At 44.4% G+C, this 22,126-nt stretch overlaps 1 protein-coding gene across 4 annotated transcripts in view; it reads right to left on the bottom strand.

Moving 5' to 3' along the window:
- Window positions 1-22,126, bottom strand: part of SUN3 (Sad1 and UNC84 domain containing 3) — a 53,562-nt gene that overhangs the window by 28,981 nt on the left and 2,455 nt on the right. The window contains exons 1-2 of one of the 4 annotated variants that reach the window (XM_069587337.1): window positions 16,285-17,465; window positions 7,882-7,943 (exon numbers count right to left, since the gene is read on the bottom strand). In XM_069587337.1, the coding sequence (XP_069443438.1) occupies window positions 7,882-7,943; window positions 16,285-16,406 (184 nt within the window). In that variant the 5' untranslated portion in view covers window positions 16,407-17,465. Of the gene's footprint in view, window positions 1-7,881; window positions 7,944-16,284; window positions 17,466-21,438; window positions 21,832-22,126 lie in introns of those variants that run through there. The other 3 variants (XM_069587339.1, XM_069587338.1, XR_011256570.1) reach the window with 3 other exon arrangements.

Here is a 22,126-nt window from a genome sequence, read left to right as displayed (position 1 = left end):
CTGAAATGTCTGGTTTACAACACAAAATTACAAAGCATACACAGAAACAGGAAAGTACAGCTCATTAAAGGGAAAAAAATTTGACTGACATCTCTGAGGAAGCTCAAACTTTGAATTCACTGAACAAAAACTTTACAAATCAACTGTCTTAAATAGGCTCAGAAACTAAAGGAGACCATAGACAAAGAGCTAAAGAGAACCAAAGAAATGAAGTAGCAATGAAAGGAGAATAGCAACTGAAAAATTACGAAAGGAAACAAGTACAAACTCTGGAGATGCAAAGTACTTTGCATAGCTGAAATGAAAACAGTCCCCAAATAGGCTCAACAGCAGATGTTAGCGGGCAAAGGAGAGATCCAGTGAACTCGAAAACAGAACAACTGAGATGATCAAGTGTGATGAGGAGGAGGAGAACTGCAAATCCAGAGCTAGGCCTATACATCTACGGCTGACTGAATTTTTTGACAAGGGTAACAAGACCATTAAATGGGGAAAAATATCTTTCCAGCAAATGATGCTGAGACAACAAGATATCCATTTGCTAAAAAATGAATGTGGTTCATTTTTAATTCACCTGCCAAAAACTGAATATGAAATGAAAAAAATCATATTATCTATAAAAAACAACTCAAAATGGACCGATTAGCTAAAGATAAGAGTAAAAATCATAAAGTTCTCAGAAAAAACACAGGTGTAAGCTGTCATGACCTAGAATTTAGTAATGGATTCATAGATATGACATTATTAAAATTGAAACCTTTTATGAATCAAAGGACATTACTTAAAAAGTGAAAGGACAATGTATTGAATGAAGGAAAATATTATATATCTGAGAAGAGTCTAGTATCCAGAATATATTTTTAAAAAACTCTTACAAGTCAGCAACAAAAAGACAAAAACCCAATTAAATGGGCAAAAGATTAGAAGACATTTTCTCCAAAGAAGAGGTATAAATGGCAAACAAGTATGTAAAAAGTTGCTCAATATTAGTTTATATGATTCATTGGTGGTGGTGGCGGTTTAGTCACTAACTCGTGTCCGACTCTTGCAACCCCATGGACTGTAGCCTGCCAGGCTCCTCTGTCCACAGAATTTCCCTGGCAAGAACACTGGAGTGGGCTGCTATGTCCTTCTCTAGATATCAGTCATTAGGGAAATATAAAGGACAAAATAAAAATACAGAATAAAAAATACAAAAGCACTTCACATCCACCAGGATGGCTACAGTTGTAAAAAAAGAATAGCAAGTGTTGGTGAGGATGTGGGCAAACAGGGACCATCACACACTGCTAGTGGGAAAGTGACATGGTGCAGTTTCTCAGAAAAACAGTGGCAATTCCTCCCTAGCAATTTACTAGTAGGTGTATAACCCATAGAATTGAAAACAGGTATTCAAACAAAGGAGCAGCGGCTGCGATGGCGCAGGAGCGGCTGAGAGGAGCTACCCCACGTCCAAGGTCAGGGGTGGTGGCCGAGTGGAGCTACCCCACGTCCAAGGTCGGGGTGGCAGCTGTGCTTTGCTGGAGCAGCCGTGAGAGATACCCCACATCCAAAGTAACAGAAACCCAAGTAAGACAGTGGGTGCTGAGAGAGGGTATCAGGTCAGACAGACTGAAACCATAATCACAGACAACTAGCTAATCTGATCACATGGACCACAGCTTGTTTAACTCAATGAAACTAAGCCATGCTGTGTGGGGCCACCCAAATGGACGGGTCATGGTGGAGAGGTCTGACAGAATGTGGTCCACTGGAGAAGGGAATGGCAAACCACTTCAGTATTCTTGCCTTGAGAACCCCATGAACAGTATGAAAAGGCAAAAAGATAGGACACTGAAAGATGAACTCCCCAGGTCGGTAGGTGCCCAATATGCTACTGGAGATCAGTGGAGAAATAACTCCAGAAAGAAGGAAGGGATGGAGCCAAAGCAAAAACAATACAAAGTTGTGGATGGGACTGGTGATGGAAGTAAGGTCCGATGCTGTAAAGAGGACTGTTGCATAGGAACCTGGGATATTAGGTCCATGAATAAAGGCAAATTGGAAGTGGTCAAACAGGAGGTGGCAAGAGTGAACACTGACATTCTATGAATCAGCGAACTAAAATGGACTGGAATGGGTGAATTTAACTCAGATGACCATTATATCTACTACTGTGGGCAAGAATCCCTTACAAGAAACAGAGTAGCCATCATAGTCAACAAGAGAGTCCAAAATGCAGTATTTGGATGCAATCTCAAAAGCGACAGAATGATCTCTGTTCGTTTCCAAGGCAAACCATTCAATATCACAGTAATCCAAGTCTATGCCCCAACCAGTAACGCTGAAGAAGCTGAAGTTGAATGGTTCTATGAAGACCTACAAGACTTTCTAAAATAACAACCCCAAAAGATGTCCTTCTTATTACAGGGGACTGGAATACAAATATAGGAAGTCAAGAAACACCTGGAGTAACAGGCAAATTTGGCCTGGGAGTACAGAATGAAGCAGGGCAAAGGTTAATAGAGTTCTGCCAAAAGAATGCACTGGTCATAGCAAACACCCTCTTTCAACAACACAAGAGAAGACTCTACGCATGGACATCACCAGATGGTCAACACTGAAATCAGATTGATTATATTCTTTGCAGCCAAAAATGGAGAAGCGCTATACAGCCAGCAAAAAGACTGGGAGCTGACTGTGGCTCAGATCACGAACTCCTTATTGACAAATTCAGACTGAAATTGAAGAAAGTGGGGGAAACCACTAGACTATTCAGGTATGACCTAAATCAAATCCTTTATGACTATACAGTGGAAGTGTGAAGTAGATTTAAGGAACTAGATCTGATAAAGTGCCTGATGAACTATGGACAGAGGTTTGTGGCATTGTACAAGAGACAGGGATCAAGAACATCCCCAAGAAAAAGAAATGCAAAAAAGCAAAATGGCTGTCTGAGGAGGTCTTACAAACAGCTGTGAAAAGAAGAGAAGTGAAAAGCAAAGGAGAAAAGGAAAGATACAAGCATCTGAATGCAGAGTTCCAAAGAATACCAAGAAGAGATAAGACAGCCTTCCTCAGCGATCAATACAAAAAAAATAGAGGAAAACAACAGAATGGGAAAGACTAGAGATCTCTTCAAGAAAATTAAGAGATACCAAGGGAACATTTCATGCAAAGATGGGCTCAATAAAGGACAGAAATGGCATGGACCTAACAGAAGCAGAAGATGTTAAGAAGAGAAGGCAAGAATATACAGAACTGTACACAAAAGATCTTCACGACCCAGATAATCACGATGCTGTGATCACTCACCTAGAGCCAGACATCCTGGAGTGTGAAGTCAAGTGGGCCTTAGGAAGCATCACTATGAACAAAGCTAGTGGAGGTGATGGAATTCCAGTTGAGCTATTTCAAATCCAGAAAGATGATGCTGTGAAAGTGCTGCACTCAATCTGCCAGCAAATTTGGAAAACTCAGCAGTGGCCACAGGACTGGAAAAGGTCAGTTTTCATTCCAGTCCCAAAGAAAGGCAATGCCAAAGAATGCCCAAACTACCGCACAATTGCACTCATCTCACATGCTAGTAGAGTAATGCTCAAAATTCTCCAAGCCAGGCTTCAGCAATATGTGAACGGTGAACTTCCAGATGTCCAAGCTGGTTTTAGAAAAGGCAGAGGAACAGAGATCAAATTGCCAACATCTGTTGGATCATTGAAAAAGCAAGAGAGTTCCAGAAGAACATCTACTTCTGCTTTATTGACTATGCCAAATTCTTTGACTGTGTGGATCACAATAAACCATGGAAACCATCTCTTCTGAAAGAGATGGGAATACCAGACCACCTGACCTGCCTCTTGAGAAACCTATATGCAGGTCAGGAAGCAACAGTTAGAACTGGACATGGAACAACAGACTGGTTCCAAATAGGAAAAGGTGTACATCTAGTCTATATATTGTCACCCTGCTTATTTAATATATATGCAGAGTACATTATGAGAAACACTGGGCTGGAAGAAGCACAAGCTGGAATCAAGATTGCTGGGAGAAATATCAATAACCTCAGATATGCAGATGATACCACCCTTATGGCAGAAAGTGAAGAAGAACTAAAAAGCCTCTTGATGAAAGTGAAAGAGGAGAGTGAAAAAGTTGGCTTAAAGCTCAACATTCAGAAAACTAAGATCATGGTATCCAGTCTCATCACTTCATGGGAAATAGATGGGGAAACCATAGAAACAGTGGCTGACTTTATTTTTTTGGGCTCCAAACTCACTGCAGATGGTGACTGAAGCCATGAAATTAAAAGACACTTACTCCTTGGAAGAAAAGTTATGACCAGCCTAGATAGCATATTAAAAAGCAGAGACATTACTTTGCCAACAAAGGTCCGTCTAGTCAAGGCTATGGTTTTTCGAGTAGTCATGTATGGGTGTGAGAGTTGAACTATAAAGAAAGCTGAGCACCGAAGAATTGATGCTTTTGAACTGTGGTGTTGGAGAAGACTCTTGAGAGTCCCTTGGACTGCAAGCAGATCCAACCAGTCCATCCTAAAGGAAATCAGTCCTGAATATTCATTGGAAGGACTGATGCTGATGCTGAAACTCCAATACTGTGGCCACCTGATGCGAAGAGCTGACTCATTTGCAAAGACCCTGATGCTAGGAAATATTGAGGGCAAGAGGAGATTGTTGGATGGCATCACCGACTTGATAGACATGAGTTTGGTGATGGACAAGGAGGCCTGGCGTGTTGTGGTTCATGGGGTCGCAAAGAGTCAGATACAACAGAGCGACTGAACTGAACTGACTGAAACAAATACATGTACACACATGTTCATAGCAGCACTATCCACCACACCCAAAGGATGGACACAGCGGATGTTCATCCACAGCTGAACAGATAAACAAACTGTGGTCTATCCATTCAGTGCAACGTTTTTCAGCTACAAAAAGGAATGATTCATCTACAACAGGGATGAGCCTCAAAAACGAGCTTAGTGAAAGAAGCCTGACCAAAATAGCCATACATTGTATGATTCCATTTATAGACACATTCAGAACACGTGTGTCCTTAGAAACAGAGAGCATATTGGCGGTTGTTGCCAGGGGGTGGGGGAAGGTCGGGGCTGGGGATTGACTAAGGGGTGTGGGGTTTCTTTGGGGGTTGATGAAAATATTTTCGAAATAGAAGTAGTAGTTGCACAGCACTGTGAATGCACTAAATGCCACTGAGTTGTTCATGTCAAAATGGTTCATTTTATATTATGTGGGTTTCACCCTAGCGAATAAAAATGGATGCAAGTTCAGTTTAATTCCATTGAAATCATTAACACATCAGTGGAGGCTAAAAAGGATCTGGCACTTTTGTGGGCAAATGGGCAGCGTTACGGTGGGCAAAGACAAAGAAGCAGTTTGCATGCACTAAGAAGATGTATATATTTCAATCTTAAAAGAGGTCAAAGGAGAGACCTTTGCTGGCAGTCCGGTGGTTAAAACCTCCCCTTCCAGTGAAGGGATTGCAGGTTCAGTTCCTGGTTAGAAAATAAGATCCCACATGCCTTTCAACCAAAAAAAAAAAAAAAAAAAAAAAAGTAAAACAGAAGCAATATTGTAACGAATTCAATAAAGACTTTAAAAATGGTCCACATCAAAAAAAATCATTAAAAAATGTCTAAGGGATATAGGGCATTCGTTTCCAAAACAAGGAAAATTCTGAGCACAAACAGTTCTACTGGGGGGCGTGTTCCTGACAGAGGCAGGGAGGTGGAGCCTCAGAAGAGCAGGCATGCATCACTGGACACAGGGCTGGGGTAGGGCTGCGGGAAATCTCAAGGGCAGAGGGCTCAGTCGGGAGCAGGCAGCAGCAATGGGGTCAGGGGAGGGCTGCTGAAGCTCACAGGCTGAAATCAGCACAGGTGAAGACCAGACAGCTGGAAGCAACAGAGCCAGACAGCATGCAGTTCTCAGTAGAACTGGAATCTTCAAGATGAAGTTTAGAGGTCTGCTGAGATGGGATGGGTGCTCAGGGCACTAACATGCAGCTGAAGGAAGGCTGGTACAGACTTCAGAGAGCCTGCAGTACAGGTATCCATGCGCAAGCCCGACTGAACTGCTCCCGTTGCTGTGGAAAACAGCATTGTGGCGATAACTGGGTGAAATTCTGACTTCCCTGGACACTCTGCAATTCAAGGTGTCCACATACCACAGAACAATTCCTCGTTGTACTAGGATTCATGGTGTGTGATATTTACATTCAAAAAATGGCAAGCCATGTATTCTAGGAGGATCCCGTGGATGGAGGAGCCTGGTGGGCTGCAGTCCATGGGGTTGGGAAGAGTCGGACACGACCGAACGACTTCACTTTCACTTTTCACTTTCATGCATTGGAGAAGGAAATGGCAGCCCACTCCAGTGTTCTTGCCTGGAGAATCTCAGGGACGGGGGAGCTTGGTGGGCTGCCGTCTATGGGGTCGCACAGAGTCGGACACGACTGAAGCGACGACTTAGCAGCAGCAGCAGCAGCAGCATTTCCTCAAGAACTCCGTGATGAGTCAGTCTCTGGTTGTCAAAATCCTTCAAGATGAGTCACCCAGATTTAGAAAAGATCAATTCTATGTGTTTGCAATAAAAATATCAAGGATTCCTAACTTCAAAGCAACTTCTCTTATTTTGAACCATGATTCTGTAACAGGGAAGAAAAAAATCTGACTCCATATTGGATCCGTCTCTTTTACTTTAATCATTGCTTCCCATGGCTTTTGTCCATTAAAAAGATATTGTCTATACATAATGGCCTGCCTTGGGGAACCCTTCTGTTCTGCATGAATGGTAAACTGAAGTGTCTTTGTTCAGCTCACTGGGAGACATTCTGACCCTGTCCACTTGTGAATGACAGCAGGAAAAAGAAATGAGTGCATCCCTTCCCTGAGGATGGCCAAACCAGGATGGCCTTTTGATTTCCCAGATGGCTCAGACGGTAAAGAATTTGCCTGCAAAGCGGGAGTAGCAGCAGTAGTGGTAGTGTCAGTCGCTCAGTTGTGTTGGACTCTTTGCGACCCCATGGACTGTGGCCTGCCAGGCTCCTCTGTCCATGGGATTCTCCAGGCACGAATACTGGAGTAGACTGCAATGCAGGAGACCTGGATTCAATCCCTGGGTTGGGAAGATCCCCTGGAGAAAGAAGGGATTGGCAACCCACTCCAGTATTCCTGCCTGGAGAATTCTATGGACAGAGGAGGCTGGTGGGCTACTGTCCATAGGGTCTCAAAGAGTTGAACACGACGGAGCGACTATCACTACCACTACTACTACTCCTCGGGCATTGCAGGACTAACTGAGTGACTGACACTTTTGCTTCATGGTCTTTTTACTTTTTTTTCTCCTCCTCCTCTCTGCTCTATAAAAGCAACTGGCATCCAGACCCCATAATAAAGTACTCCAGGACTCTCATCCACCATCTTCTCGGATGCCCAGCTTTCTGAATAAAGTCTCTATTTCTTGCCTCGACACCTTGCCTCCTGACCTGTCCTGTGTCAAACGGAACGAGCTTAGACCTGGTAACAATTCTAAGAGAAATAAAGTTCTCACTAAGTTTTCAACAAAGAAACCCATATTACTTTTACAAGAGAACCTGAGTGTTGTAACTACTGAGCCCACAAGCCACAAGGAAGATCCTGCATGATGCAACAAAGACTCCTCGTTCTGCAGCTAAGATCTGATGCAGCCAAACAAATTAATAAATAAATATTGGGGGGGGGGGGAAGAAACGGTTCAAGAGCATGCAGTCACTTCTACGTTTCTGGGGCATTTGTTGCAAATGTGAGTTATTCCCCTGCCACCTCTCTCATCATACACACACCCTGTGAAATGGCTTCAAGGATCATTACTTAGTAAGACTCACCTAGAAGAAGTAAAGTCAGTATAAACACCATACCCATGACAGTCTTCCATGATCGAGTTAATCTAAAAAGAAGAAAAATAACAGCAAAAAGAATTTAGCAATACACCACTCTTAACCTTTAATTTGAACTTTAACCTCTACAACCAAGTCGACAGACATGACTAGGCTGAGCATGTGAGTTAATTAAAAAAAACACATCTATTCCTGCTTTATTGACTATGCCAATGCCTTTGACTGTGCAGATCACAATAAACTGTGGAAAATTCTGGATGAGATGGGAATACCAGACCACCTGACCTGCCTCTTGAGAAACCTGTATGCAGGTCAGGAAGCAACAGTTAGAACTGGACATGGAACAACAGACTGGTTCCAAATAGGAAAAGGAGTCTGTCAAGGCTGTATATTGTCATTCTGCTTATTTAACTTATATGCAGAGTACATCATGAGAAACGCTGGGCTGGGAGAAGCACAAGCTGGAATCAAGATTGCCGGGAGAAATATCAATAACCTCAGATATGCAGATGACACCACCCTTATGGCAGAAAGTGAAGAAGAACTAAAAAGCCTCTTGATGAAAGTGAAAGAGGAGAGTGAAAAAGTTGGCTTAAAGCTCAACATTCAGAAAATGAATATCATGGCGTCTGGTCCCATCACTTCATGGGAAATAGATGAGGAAAGAGTGGAAACAGTGTCAGACTTTATTTGGGGGGCTCCAAAATCACTGCAGATGGTGACTGCAGCCATGAAATTAAAAGACGCTTACTCCTTGGAAGAAAAGTTATGACCAACATAGATAGCATATTCAAAAGCAGAGACATTACTTTGCCATCAAAGGTCCGTCTAGTCAAGGCTATGGTTTTTCCTGTGGTCACGTATGGATGTGAGAGTTGGACTGTAAAGAAAGCTGAGTGCTGAAGAATTGATGTTTTTGAACTGTGGTGTTGGAGAAGACTCTTGAGAGTCCCTTGGACTGCAAGGAGATCCAACCAGTCCATTCTGAAGGAGATCAGCCCTGGGATTTCTTTGGAGGGAATGATGCTAAAGCTTAAACTCCAATATTTTGGCCACCTCATGCGAAGAGTTGACTCATTGGAAAAGACCCTGATGCTGGGAGGGATTGGGGGCAGGAGGAGAAGGGGACGACAGAGGATGAGATGGCTGGATGGCATCACTGACTCGATGGACCTGAATCTGAGTGAACTCCGGGAGTTGGTGATGGACAGGGAGGCCTGGCATGCTGCGATTCATGGGGTCGCAAAGAGTCGGACACGACTGAGCAACTGAACTGAACTGAATCCACTATCTGTGAAACTGAGTGAAAACAGTATTCAGAGTAGTATATATACATATTCACATATACATACACCATACACATCCCTCTCTTTCACACACATTACTGCCCTGTTGGTGCATGTTTTTATGCCTATAAATGCTCATGAAGAAGAAAGCAAAGGAGGTTATCCTACAGGTCTGCAATGTATCATCAGTCCAGAAGAAAAAAGAAAAAAGAAAAAAGAGTCTGGACTGAGCCCACCAGGCTCCTCCATCTATGGAATTCTCCAGGCGAGAATACTGAAATGGGTGGCCATTTCCTCCTCCACGGGATCTTCCCCACCCAGGGATCGAAAATGTGTCTCCTGTTCCGGCAGGCTGATTCTCTACTGCCGAGCCATCTGAGAAGCCCAAAGAACTAAGCCAATGAACAACTATCTGAGAAAATTCTCTAAAGCAATCTTAACCCTTTCCCTCACTTTTTATTGAAATATAACATACATAAAGAAAAAACCACAGACATTGCACAGCTCAGTGGATCCAAAGGCCAACTCCACCCTCCCACTGGCAACCAGTGAGACAAGAGCTTTGCAGACAGGAGGAGGCAGCTCCATGCAGAAACAGCACAGTCGGCTCTGACAGTTGTCTTCAAATTGGCCATAGGTGGTCTGACCAGCATCATCTTGATTGTTTTAGGTACAGTTAATCTTCAGTTTCAGGGTCCGTTCTTCCCCATGTCTTTGAGATCAGTTCTCAGAATTTCGGCAGTTTAAGTCGTGGGTTCACCTTGGAAAGTCAGTCTGGTCATTATGCAGTTAAACTCCTTCTATCTGAGGTTTCATGATAAGACAGCTCACAGGATATGGCTCAGAATATTAGGAACTAAAAGAGAAGGAACAAAAGGTCCCTGACTATGCTTAATGACTACATTGTTATTATCCGGTCTCCTTCGTTTTCCTTTGTTTCTATATTTCTCATTTCCCTGATTAAACTTATTCTTTGACTCAGGTTTTCCACAGACAAAAGGCAGGCGGAGGACAAGGGGTGTTGGGACAGCACCATGGGGTCCTGCTCTGTTGGACCAGAAATTGCTGGGTTTGTGCCTATCTGATCTCAGCAGATCTTTCCAAAGAGTTTTACAAAGTGATTGCAGTGACCTTTCCACATCCAACTTTAAAGTCTTTTTTAAAAGAAGGAGAAAAAAAAAAGAAAGAAAATGGCTAAAATAGACTAATCTCACTGAAACAGAAGGCTAGGAGCTTTGGGACAAAATATTCTAAGACAGCAAATCGAAATTTTGATTTAAAACATAAAAAACCAGTTGACGATGAGTCATTCATTAATTACAGAAGGCACCTTGATGTAGCAGCAGAAGCACTGGGTCACAGCTCAGTAAAGGGGGTGAAGCTGTCACCGACTGTGTGAGGCCAGACAATACAGAAATGTGGAGTTTGGAGCAGAGAAAGTTTTATTGCAGGGTCATGCAAGCAGACAGGTGGCTCTTGTCTTTAAAAAACTCTGGGCTTTTCTAAGGCTTTCAGCAAAGCCTTTTCATAGGAAAGGGGAGGAGGGGCATGGATAGTTATTGCAAACTTCTTGGTGTTGGGTCCTTTGTGCAGCTCTTCACAAGGGTCAGAATAGTCAGGTCGCAAGTTCCTTTAAACTTCCATCAAAACAAACTTTATTCTCTGTCCTGAAACTTTTTATACAAAGGTATGTATATAAAGGTATACATGACTCTTAATGGTCATGGACAAGAAAGGGAAGGGGAGGCATTAAGTTCTGTCTCCAAGCCTCTTTGTGGCTTTTAACAAATCTATAAGCTAAACGATGTCACCTCTCATGTTATTTATTCAAGGTCCCAAGGGTTGGCTTTTGTACTCTGAGGTCCAGGCCCTGGCTAACAAGGGGATGGGGTTCCTGTGCAGGCTGGTCACCCTGCCTAGGAGCTATCATCCAGCACCCTATCTGGGACTTCTGGCCAGTGCCCAGGACAGGCTGAGGAGGCACATCTCAGCTGGTGATACCCTCAGGGCCAGGTACCCAGACCATGCCCAGCTGTCATCACTGAAGGAGCTAGATGCCCAACACCCAACCAGCCTTCAGGCTCCACAAGGCCACACAAACAGGGGTCAGTGTCTTGGAGACTCACACTCATAGTCTTGTGATAATGGCTTTGAGCCTGCCTATGACAAAGCTGGGCCAAGCTGAAGCTCCAATACTTCGGCCACCTGATTCGAAGAGCTGACTCATTAGAAAAGACCCTGATGCTGGGAAAGATTGAAGGCAGGAGAAGGGGACAACAGAGGACGAGATGGTTGGATGGCATCTCGGACTCAATGGACGTGAGTTTGAGCAAGCTCCAGCTGCTTGTGAAGAACAGGGAAGCCTGGCTTCGTGCAGTCCATGGGGTGCTGCAGTCCATGCCGTTGCAAAGAGTCAGACATGACTGAGCAGCTGAACAACTGCATTTCAGCAAGTCTCTTGATCAGTTTGAGTTTGGAGTTTTGACCTGTTGTTTATGAACTAGTGTCCATCAATGGGAAGCCAGAATTCCCTGCTCCAGGTGCATGCAGAATGGCTAAGAAAGTGACCTCAGGTCTGGGAGCTGCTTTGATCATGTTTACCTGTGTGTGTTTCTTTATATTTTGCTGTTTAACATTATGCACATGTGAAAGGAAACATTTCCTGCATCGGTTTGTTTGAGTTGGTTGAGCAAATGGACAGATGACGCCCTCAGTGACTTGCTCCTGAGCCGTGCTGTCAAACTGGCTTGTAACCCCGCGCTGGGGAAGTGGCTCAACACCCTGGGAGTAGAGACCAACACAGGACTGTTGGGAAGAAAACATTTTCCTCTCTCCTTCTTGGTTCTCTGGCTGGTCTAGAATTAAAGTGACAGGATACAGCTTAACCAAACACAACTTTTATGAGGTATGGTGAGAGAGGCCAGGAAAACTAAGTCACTCTCTGAAACCCTCACTTCAAGTACCATCTTCAGCTAAAGATGGGAAGAGGGTGTAGGGGTTGGGACTTCAAAGGGGAGAAAGGCAAGTCACATGGGGATGGAAATCAAGTGCATGGTAAATAAAAGCAGAGACAGAGGGACACAGAGTGGACTCTGATATCTGGGCCCTGCTGGTTCCTCCACCCCACTCAGATCCAGAGACAATTCCTTTATCCCAGTTCTTTAGGCAGCTAAGAGGAAGACAAAAAGAGGGCCTCCTGAATCTTCCATTTCTTCAAAATAATCAGCCTAGGGGCTTCATGGGTAGTCCAGTGATTAGGATTCTGAATTTCCGGTGCAGGGAGCTAGCTTTCTATTCTTATTCTTTGGTGAGGCCAAAAACCAGAAAAAAAAATCAGCCTAAATTAACCCTCAGGCCAAAGAGACACAGGGTGGGGGGCAAATTTTGTTAGGAAGCATCACTACGAACAAAGCTTGTGGAGGTGATGGAATTCCAGTTGAGCTATTTCATATCCTGAAAGATGATGCTGTGAAAGTGCTGTACTCAATATGCCAGCAAATATGGACAACTCAGCAGTGGCCACAGGACTGGAAAAGGTCAGTTTTCATTTCAATCCCAAAGAAAGGCAACGCCAAAAAATGCTGAAACTACCACACAACTGCACTCACCTCACATGCTAGTAAAGTGATGCTTAAAATTCTCCAAGCCAGGCTTCAGCAATATGTGAACTTTTAATTTCCAAATGTTCAAGCTGGTTTTAGAAAAGGCAGAAGAACCAGAGATCAAATTGCCAACATCCACTGGACCATCGAAAAACCAAGGGAGTTCCAGAAAAACATCTACTTCTGCTTTATTGACTATGCCAAAGCCTTTGACTCTGTGGATCACAATAAACTGCAGAAAATTCTGAAAGAGATGGGAATACCAGAGAACCTGACTTGCCTCTTGAGAAACCTGTGTGCAAGTCAAGAAGCAACAGTTAGAACTGGACATGGAACAACAGACTGGTTCCAAATAAGGAAAGGAGTATGTCAAGGCTGTATATTGTCACCCTGCTTATTTAACTTCTATGCAGAGTACATCATGAGAAACGCTGGGCTGGATGAAGCACAAGCTGTAATCAAGATTGCCGGGAGAAATATCAATAACCTCAGATATGTAGATGACACCACCCTGATGGCAGAAAGTGAAGAACTAAAGAGCCTCTTGATGAAAGTGAAAGAGGAGTGAAAAAGTTGGCTTAAAGCTCAACATTCAGAAAACGAAGATCATGGCATCCAGTCCCATCACTTCATGGGAAATAGATGGAGAAACAGTGGAAACAGTGGCAGATTTTCTTTTGGGGGGCTCCAAAATCAATGCAGATGGTGATTGCAGCCATGAAATTAAAAGATGCTTACTCCTTGGAAGGAAAGTTATGACCAACCTAGATAGCATATTAAAAAGCAGAGACATTACTTTGTCAGCAAAGGTCCATCTAGTCAAGGCTATGGTTTTTCCAGTGGTCATGTATGGATGTGAGAGTTGGACTGTAAAGAAAGCTGAGTGCTGAAGAATTGATGTTTTTGAACTGTGGTGTTGGAGAAGACTCTTGAGAGTCCCTTGGACTGCAAGCAGATCCAACCAGTCCATCCTAAAGGAGATCAGTCATGGATGTTCATTGGAAGGACTGATGTTGAAGCTGAAACTCCAATACTTTGGCCACCTGATGCGAAGAGCTGACTCATTTGAAAAGACTCAGATGCTGGGAAAGATCGAGGGTAGGAAGAGAAGGGGATGACAGAGGATAAGATGGCTGGATGGCATCACCTACTGAATGGACATGGGTTTGAGTGGACTCTGGGAGTTTGTGATGGACAGGGAGGCCTGCCGTGCTGCAGTTCATGGGGTCGCAAAGAGTCGGACAGGACTGAGTGACTGAACTGAACTGAACTGAAGCACAAGCCACCTAATTTCACCCAATACAGAATCTCTAAGTAGCTCACCCACTTAAAAAAAGCAATAGTGCCCATTGTCTGTCCAATGTGTTGTTTTATTGTTGTTCAGTTGCTAAGTTGTGTCTGACTCTGTGACTTCATGAACTGCAGCACGCCAGGATTTCCTGTCCTCTCCATCTCTGAGTTTGCTCAAACTGATGTCCATTGAGTCAGTGATGCCATCCAACCATCTCATCCTCTGTCGTTCCCTTCTTCTGCCTTCAATCTTTCCCAGCATCAGGGTCTTTTCCAATGAGTTGGCTCCTCACTTTGCTCAATGAGGTGGGCAAAGTATTGGAGCTTCAGCTTCAGCATCAGTCCCTCCAGTGAATATTCAGGGTTGATTTCATTTAGGATTGAGTAGTCTGATCTTGTAGTCCAAGGGGCTCTCAAGAGTCTTCTCCAGCACCACAGTTCGAAAACACCAATTCTTTAGCACTTGGCCTTCTCTATGGTCCAACTCTCACTTCTGTACATGACTAGTGGAAAAACCATAGTGTTGAGTCCTGTCCCCCAGGCCATAGGTGGGAGGCTTTGCACCAAGACCACAGAAGCAGAACCCAGAATCAAGGTCACCTCCGAAGCTGACTGAGCCCCTTTGTAACCGTTGCCAAAAGGCCCCTAATAATCACTAACAAGCTTCCTGATTCCCAATTAGGCAAAGATGCCCAGCCAATCAACTAGTGTCAGCCTTCCTGTAGGAATTTTCTTTGCCTTGAGGCTAAAAAAATTGGCTACTAACCCACAAAAACTGTCGACCCTCCCTGGTCTGTCAGGAGGTTGGCCCGCTGCGCTTGCAGAGCCCACATTATCTCTGTCCTTTGTTCTTAATAAACTCTCCTTTCTGCAATACTCTGTCTGGAAATCCTTTTCCTATCCCAGCTCGGATTGCTTCAACACACAGCTTTGACTATATGGTCTTCGTCGGTAAAATGATATCTCTGCTTTTTAATACACTGTCTTGGTTTGTCGTAGACATGTGCTAAAAGCAACAGAGAAGAAGGTCTTCCCAAAAGTCTCCTCTGAAGGGACATGAAATCTCGAAACCACCATCCTTCACATCTCACTGGTCACATGAGGGATCCACTGAGTAAAGAGAGTTACTCAAAGGTCATAAGACCTTCCCAAGGAACTGGCTTAAATGAACATTAACCAAAGGTTCACTAAGGTTTTTCATTAAACCTTAGCTGTTATCCATGGGGTGTTTATTTCATTACTCTCTGTTTTGTTATACCAGCAGGCAGTGCCAAGGGCACAGTTGATGAGGCTTGGGTTTTGGGCCCATCCAAGTGGTCCAAGATTTCCTGCTGTCTCCCCTTCTTCCAGTTAGAGGAGGCACAGTTGTTAGCTCAAAATGTACACCCACTAACAGCCCGTGTAGCCAGTTCTCACCCAGGGATGTAACAAGTGCCCTCCGTGTACAGAGTTGTAAAGCCTGGTGCTGGACCTTGCACCTGGCAGAGACTGAGCAGGAGGCCACTGACAAATGATTGACCCGTGAGGCTGCAGGCTGCAGTCATAACTTCACACTGCTGGTGAGACTCATTCCTTAAAAAAAAAAATCTTTTCTTTCACAGACCTTGTCCCCCACTTGCTGTGTGTGCTGTGCCTAGTCGCTCAGTCATGTCTGACTCTTTGCGATTCCGTGGACTGTAGCCCACCAGGCTCCTTTGTCCATGGGGATTCTCCAGGCAAGAAAACTAGAGTGGGTTGCCATGCCCTCCTCCGGGGGATCTTCCCATCCCACTTGCTGTAATTAACATTAACCCCTACCACAGAAGGAGACAACAGGTCAGAAAGTATTGGGATCCAGAGAAGTCTTCAGAGGTTCTCTCTGTAAAGGAAGGTTATTTTCCAGGGGGACAGAACACGGGTGGTACATGACACGCTGCTGCTGCTAAGTCGCTTCAGTCGTGTCCGACTCCGTGTGACCCCATAGACGGCAGCCCACCAGGCTCCCCCGTCCCTGGGATTCTCCAGGCAGGAACACTGGAGTGGGGTGCCATTTCCCTCTCCAGTGCATGAAAGTGAAAAGTGAAAGTGAAGTCGCTCAGTCGTGTCCGACTCCCAGCAACCCCATGGACTGCAGCCCACCAGGCCCCTCCATTCATGGGATTCTCCAGGCAAGAGTACTGGAGTGGGCTGCCATTGCCTTCTAATCTTAAGGAGATCACCCTGCAGTTACGTACCCGCTGGCGTCGGGGTTTTCCTGCTGGGGGAGCACAGCGCTCCCACTAGAGCTGCTGCTGGCGTCCTCAGAGGGAGCCCTGAAGAGCCTGGTGCTCCCCCTCGACGTGGGTCTCCCACTCATCTCCCCCAGCCGAGTAGCTGATTGCTGGCGGCCTCCTTGCTACTTGATGGAAAACATGAGGCTATACAAAATGGTTTGGGATTGGCTTGGGGTTTTGCCTTCTTCCTTCTCGGCTGTTTCTCCTTCGAGGGGGAAACTGTGAGTGAACTAACCCTGGAGGAGGCGCCCCGGCTCTTCTGTTGCATCACCTTCTATGACACATCACAATGGCTGGACGCCCAGGCAGGGGGCACGCGGCCTCGCCGCCAGCCAGCACCCAGCCCGAGCGTGTATCACAAAGCTTCGCGGCAGCGGCTCCCAGACACTGCGAAACGCCAGGGTCCCCCAGGCTCCACACTTCTGCCACAAGAAATCTCTGTTTCACTGTGCTTGCTCCAGTACTTTTCAAAAAATTAAATATCACGAACATAATGGAAGACCCCAGAACACCACTCCCCTCCTTTCTTTCCCGCAGAAAAATGAAAATTGATATACAAAATTCCCACAATGTTTTTTATATTTTGCCACATAAATATGGGACCATAAATGTTTTCATGCTGTGAATTCAAATGATCAGCCACTCTCAGCTTAGATTACTGGTCTTGAGAAACACTCACTTCAGCTTCCTCATTTTAACTGCTGTCTAGTATTTTATCACATGTACATCTGTCGATGACAGACAAGTTCACAATCTGAAAGTTGAGTTATTTTCCGGTGGCCTTATTGAGGGCGGGGCTTTCCCGGTGGCTCAGTGGTAAAGAGTCAGCCTGCAATGCTGGAGACACAGGAGAAATGGGTTTGATCTCTGGGTAGGGAAGATCCCCTGGAGAAGGAAATGGCAATCCACTCCAGTATTCTTGCCTGGAGAATCCCATGGACGGAGAAGCCTAGTAGGTTACAGTCCATGGGGTCGCAAAGAATCGGACACAACTGAGTGACTTCACCTCACCTTAACTCTATAGAGCTAGCATCCTGCTTTTCTGCACCGTGAGTCCTGTCGGCAGTGACCGATGGCCTGATGGTTGGGCGGCACTCCTTCTTTACTGGAATAGCAGGCAACACATCACATTTCACTCTCCCAGTCTTTTATCAGTTGCTTTTGGTTTTTTAGCAACACGATCAAAGTTCAATGCCTGCCTTTGTTTCGTGCACACCACAAGGGCTTCCCTGGGTGAACCTCCAGAATGGAACTGCTGGAACGATGAGCATGCTTATTTGGGGCATAAAACTGCAGGCTGACAGTTATTTTCCTCTGAGTCCTTTGGAGATGCTATTCCATAGTCTTGGACTTGGCTGTTGGGGATAAAAATCCTGCCTTAATTTTGATCTCTCCTTATTCCTTTTTTGTGTGACTGTGTGGCAACTTGGTTTTTCTTTTTCCCTTTGGTCAATTTCAAGGTTTTCTGTTCATCTTTGATGTTCTTCAGTTTCACCAATGTTCCACATTGTGATCATGCTTTTTAATCTTTTCTCCTTTTTGGAGAAAAAAAAAAGCATACGCTATTTCATGCTCGTGTATTTCTTCAATTCTGGGATTTTTATTTGGGCCGTCAGTTCTTTAAATGCTGCTTCTCTACCCCCGTCATTCTTTTCTCATGATGGCCCACCTGCTGACATTAGTAAGATAGCGCTAAATTGCCCCTTTAAATCTGTTTTTGATGTTTTTCTTTCTTTCTTTTTTTTAATGCTGATTTCAGGGTAAATTTGTAAGAGCTATTTTTATAATACACTACTTCTCTTTTTAACTTGCCAAAGTCTAGATCTATCCCAAGAAGTCCCGAGATTTCTGATTTTTTTACCTAATGATCCAAAATTCAAAAGATGCAAAATGATACATAGCAAAGTACGTACCCACTTCTGCCTGGTAGCTATCACTTCTCCACTCTACTTGCATCCATGGTGCTATTTTGTTTTATTTTTTTTCAAAGATATGATTTGTTGTTTAGTCGCTAAGTCGTGTCTGACTCTTTGGACTGCAGGCTTCCCTGTCCTTCACTATCTCCCAGAGTCAAACTGAAGTTCATTAAGTGGATGATGTCATCCAACCATCTCATCCTCTGTTACCCTCTTCTCCTCCTGCCCTCAATCTTTCCCCACATCAGGGTCTTTTCCAATGAGTCGGCTCTTCACAACAGGTGGCCAAAGTATCGGAGCTTCAGCCTCAGCAGTGGTTCTTCCAGTGGCTATTCAGGGTTGACTTCCTCTAGGATTGACTGGTTTCATCTCCTTGCAGTCCACGGGACTCTCAAGAGTCTTCTCCAGCTCCATAATTTGAAAGAATCAATTCTTCAATGCTCAGCCTTCTTTATGGTCCAACTCTCACATCCATACATGACTACTAGAAAAAAACCAGGCTTTCACTATATGGATACATATGTACAAATACATATATATATATATATATATATATATATGTAAAATACATATGCTGCTGCTGCTAAGTCGCTTCAGTCGTGTCTGACTCTATGCGGCCCCAGAGACGGCAGCCCACCAGGCTCCGCCGTCCCTGGGATTCTCCAGGCAAGAACACTGGAGTGGGTTGCCATTGCCGTCTCCAATGCATGAAAGTGAAAAGTGAAAGTGAAGTCGCTCAGTTGTGTCCAACTCTTAGCAACCCCATGTACTGCAGCCCACCAGGCTCCTCCACCTATGGGATTTTCCAGGCAAGAGTACAGGAGCGGGGTGCCATTGCCTTCTCCAAAATACTATACTTATGTACATATATATGTGTGCCTCTGTCTATCTCTATATATCCATCTCTTTTTGGTTGAAAGTAAAAGGAAGCCTGCTAGAAACCATGTTCCACCCCTTGCTGTTTTCAGGTAAAAATATATCTTGGTGACCAAGATGGTGGTGGTGGTGGCGATGAAAAAAACAAGTTTTAAATCATTTGATTATCAAAGCTGTTTGATCAAATACCTCTGATTTTACGGTAGTAACTTCTCTCTCAGTAAATGTTTCATGAAAGTTCCAAAGAGTTTTTAACCTTTTAAAAACATATTGTAAAATCTGCCAAGCATAATAAATTAATTCATACTAGGAAAAGATATATCTTGGGTTTTGTTATGCTTTGTTTGGCCATACTAGGTCTTTGCTGTGGCATAGACACAGATCTTCCACTTCAGCAAGTGGAATCTAGTTCCCTGACCAAGGATCAAACCTGGGCCCCTGCACTGGAAGCATGGAGCCCTAGCCACTGGGCCCCCAAAGAAGGTCCTTGGAAGTTTTTCTGACTCATTCTGAGTTGATCTTTCTCCTTCTTTCATGGCTGCCAAGGGTTTCAGTGTACGAATGTGCACCAATCTGTTTACCCTGATGAGCGTTTTTGTATTGCAAAGTGTGCAATACTAACCACATGCTGCAGTTACTCTGCGTGTTCGAGTGCATGCGCAAGAATGCACAGCCAGAGGAAGAACTGCTGGGCCCACGTCTCTCTGTGTCTGTCATGTTGATAAACGTTGCCTTTGTCCTTTCCAGAGACTCTGCCAGCTAAGTTTCCACTGGAATTTATGATATTTTCCTCTTAGTCACCAACCTGGTGTATTATCAACCTTTTAATCTTTGCCAATTGAATAGCTTTTTAAAAACCGTACCTCAGGAGAGTTTCTTTTTGCATTCTGATGAGTGAGTTTGAGCTTTTTTCCCCACGTGGTTAAGACCCACATTCTCCTGGGTTCTGCTTTTCTTGCTTACCTGTTTTTGCTTTGTTTCTTTGGCTTGGAAATTTACTTTTAAATTCATTATCCTTCTTTCATTTAGGTCTTTATTTTTTTAATTTTTATTTATGTTATTTTTGGCCGTGCTGGGTCTTCGTTGCTGTGTGTGGGCTTTCTCTCATTGCCGGGAGTCAGGGTGGGGGGTGGCCGCTCTCCAGGGGCAGCGTGTGGGCCTCTCATTGTAGTGGCTTCTCCTGCTGTACAGCATGGGCTCCAAGGCCCATGGACCCCAGCAGCTGTGGCACTCGGGATCAGCATTTGTGGTGCACAAGCTTAGTTGCTTCGCTGCATGTGGGATACTCCCAGACCAGGGGTCAAACCCATGTCCCCTGCGTTGGTAGGTGGTCTCCCAACCACTGAACCTCCAGGGAAGCCCTCATTTTTTTTAAGTGTATACTTATTTCTTTAAGTATGTGCTTATTTTAAAAGCCCTTTTCAAGCAACAGAATTAAAAATAAAATCTGTCTGGAGATTACTCATTTTCTGATGAGTCACCATCTTTCCTTGGCTTGTTTCCACAGTGACTTAGGGTTGTGCACGGCAGACTTTATTTTGAGTGGAGTTTCCTATTTTCACTCTTGTTTCTCTCTGATCCTCTGTGTTTATTGGGATCCCATGCAATGGCAACCCACTCCAGTACTCTTGCCTGGAAAATCCCATGGATGGAGGAACCTGGGTGTCTGCAGTCCACGGGGTCACACAGAGTCAGACACAACAGAAGTGACTTAGCAGCAGCAGCATGACTTCCAGTGTTGTAAATTATTTTCTATTTGCATTTCATCTACTGCCATTATAAGTTTGGAAACAGGAGGTACTTGAGACCTTGGAAGGAAAGTTATGACCAACCTAGAGAGTATATTCAAAAGCAGAGACATTACTTGTCAACAAAGGTCTGTCTAGTCAAGGCTATGGTTTTTCCCATGGTCATGTATGGATGTGAAAGTTGGACTGTGAAGAAAGCTGAGTGCTGAAGAATTGATGCTTTTGAACTGTGGTGTTGGAGAAGACTCTTGAGAGTCCCTTGGACTGCAAGGAGATCCAACCAGTCCATTCTAAAGGAGATCAGTCCTGGGTGTTCACTGGAAGGACTGATGCTAAAGCTGAAACTCCAATACTTTGGCCACTTCATGCGCAGAGTTGACTCATTGGAAAAGACTCTGATGCTGGGAGGGATTGGGGGCAGGAGGAGAAGGGGACGACAGAGGATGAGACGGCTGGATGGTATCACCGACTTGATGGACATGAGTTTGGGTGAACTCCAGGAGTTGGTGATGGACAGGGAGGCCTGGCGTGGTGCGATTCATGGGGTTGCAAAGAGTCGGACACGACTGAGCGACTGAACTGAACTGAGACCACAGCCCCAAAGCTTTTATTTGGCAGAAGACCCCAACATATTTGCAATTATTTATTTTTAAGATGTTTATTTCTTTATCTGTTTGGCTGGCCTTGGTCACAGCATGCAGGACCTTCATCACACTGTGCAGGTCTACAGGTCAGCAGCTGCAGCACGTAGGCTCAGTTGCTCCACTTGTGACCTTAGTTCTCCCACCAGTGATCAAACCCATTGTGACTGGCAGAAAAAACTGGGAGTTGTCGCATACAGCAGGGCTGGCAGTGAATGCAGGCAGCACACGGAGACAGATGTCCAGGACATCCCTAACGTTCCAGCGATTAAGGCTGCACTTCCACTGCAGGGGCTGTGGGCTCGACCCCTGGTCAGGGAGCTCCTCCTGAAAGCCAAGGGCATGGCCAAACAAATTAAAAAAACATTGGTTTCTGATAGCCCGTAACAACTTAGCTTTATCAATAATAAATCATACATGATAAATGGTCTTACTATTTTTCAGATACAAAGTATTTATTTTGTATTTCTTCAAAACTAATACAATTACCTTAGCATTATATATAAATTGTTGCATTATAGGAATTTAAATTAAAATGATTTAAATTGTTCTGTTACTTTCGTATATTTTGTTTTTACTCTGTCACTTTTCCAAAACGTTTTACTGTTACGTCTTAAGAAAG

Source organism: Ovis canadensis, chromosome 4, assembly GCF_042477335.2.
Source record: "Ovis canadensis isolate MfBH-ARS-UI-01 breed Bighorn chromosome 4, ARS-UI_OviCan_v2, whole genome shotgun sequence".
Taxonomy (NCBI): domain Eukaryota; kingdom Metazoa; phylum Chordata; class Mammalia; order Artiodactyla; family Bovidae; genus Ovis; species Ovis canadensis.
Note: the sequence above shows the minus strand (reverse complement) of the source record. Positions and strands in the feature narration are given on the sequence as shown.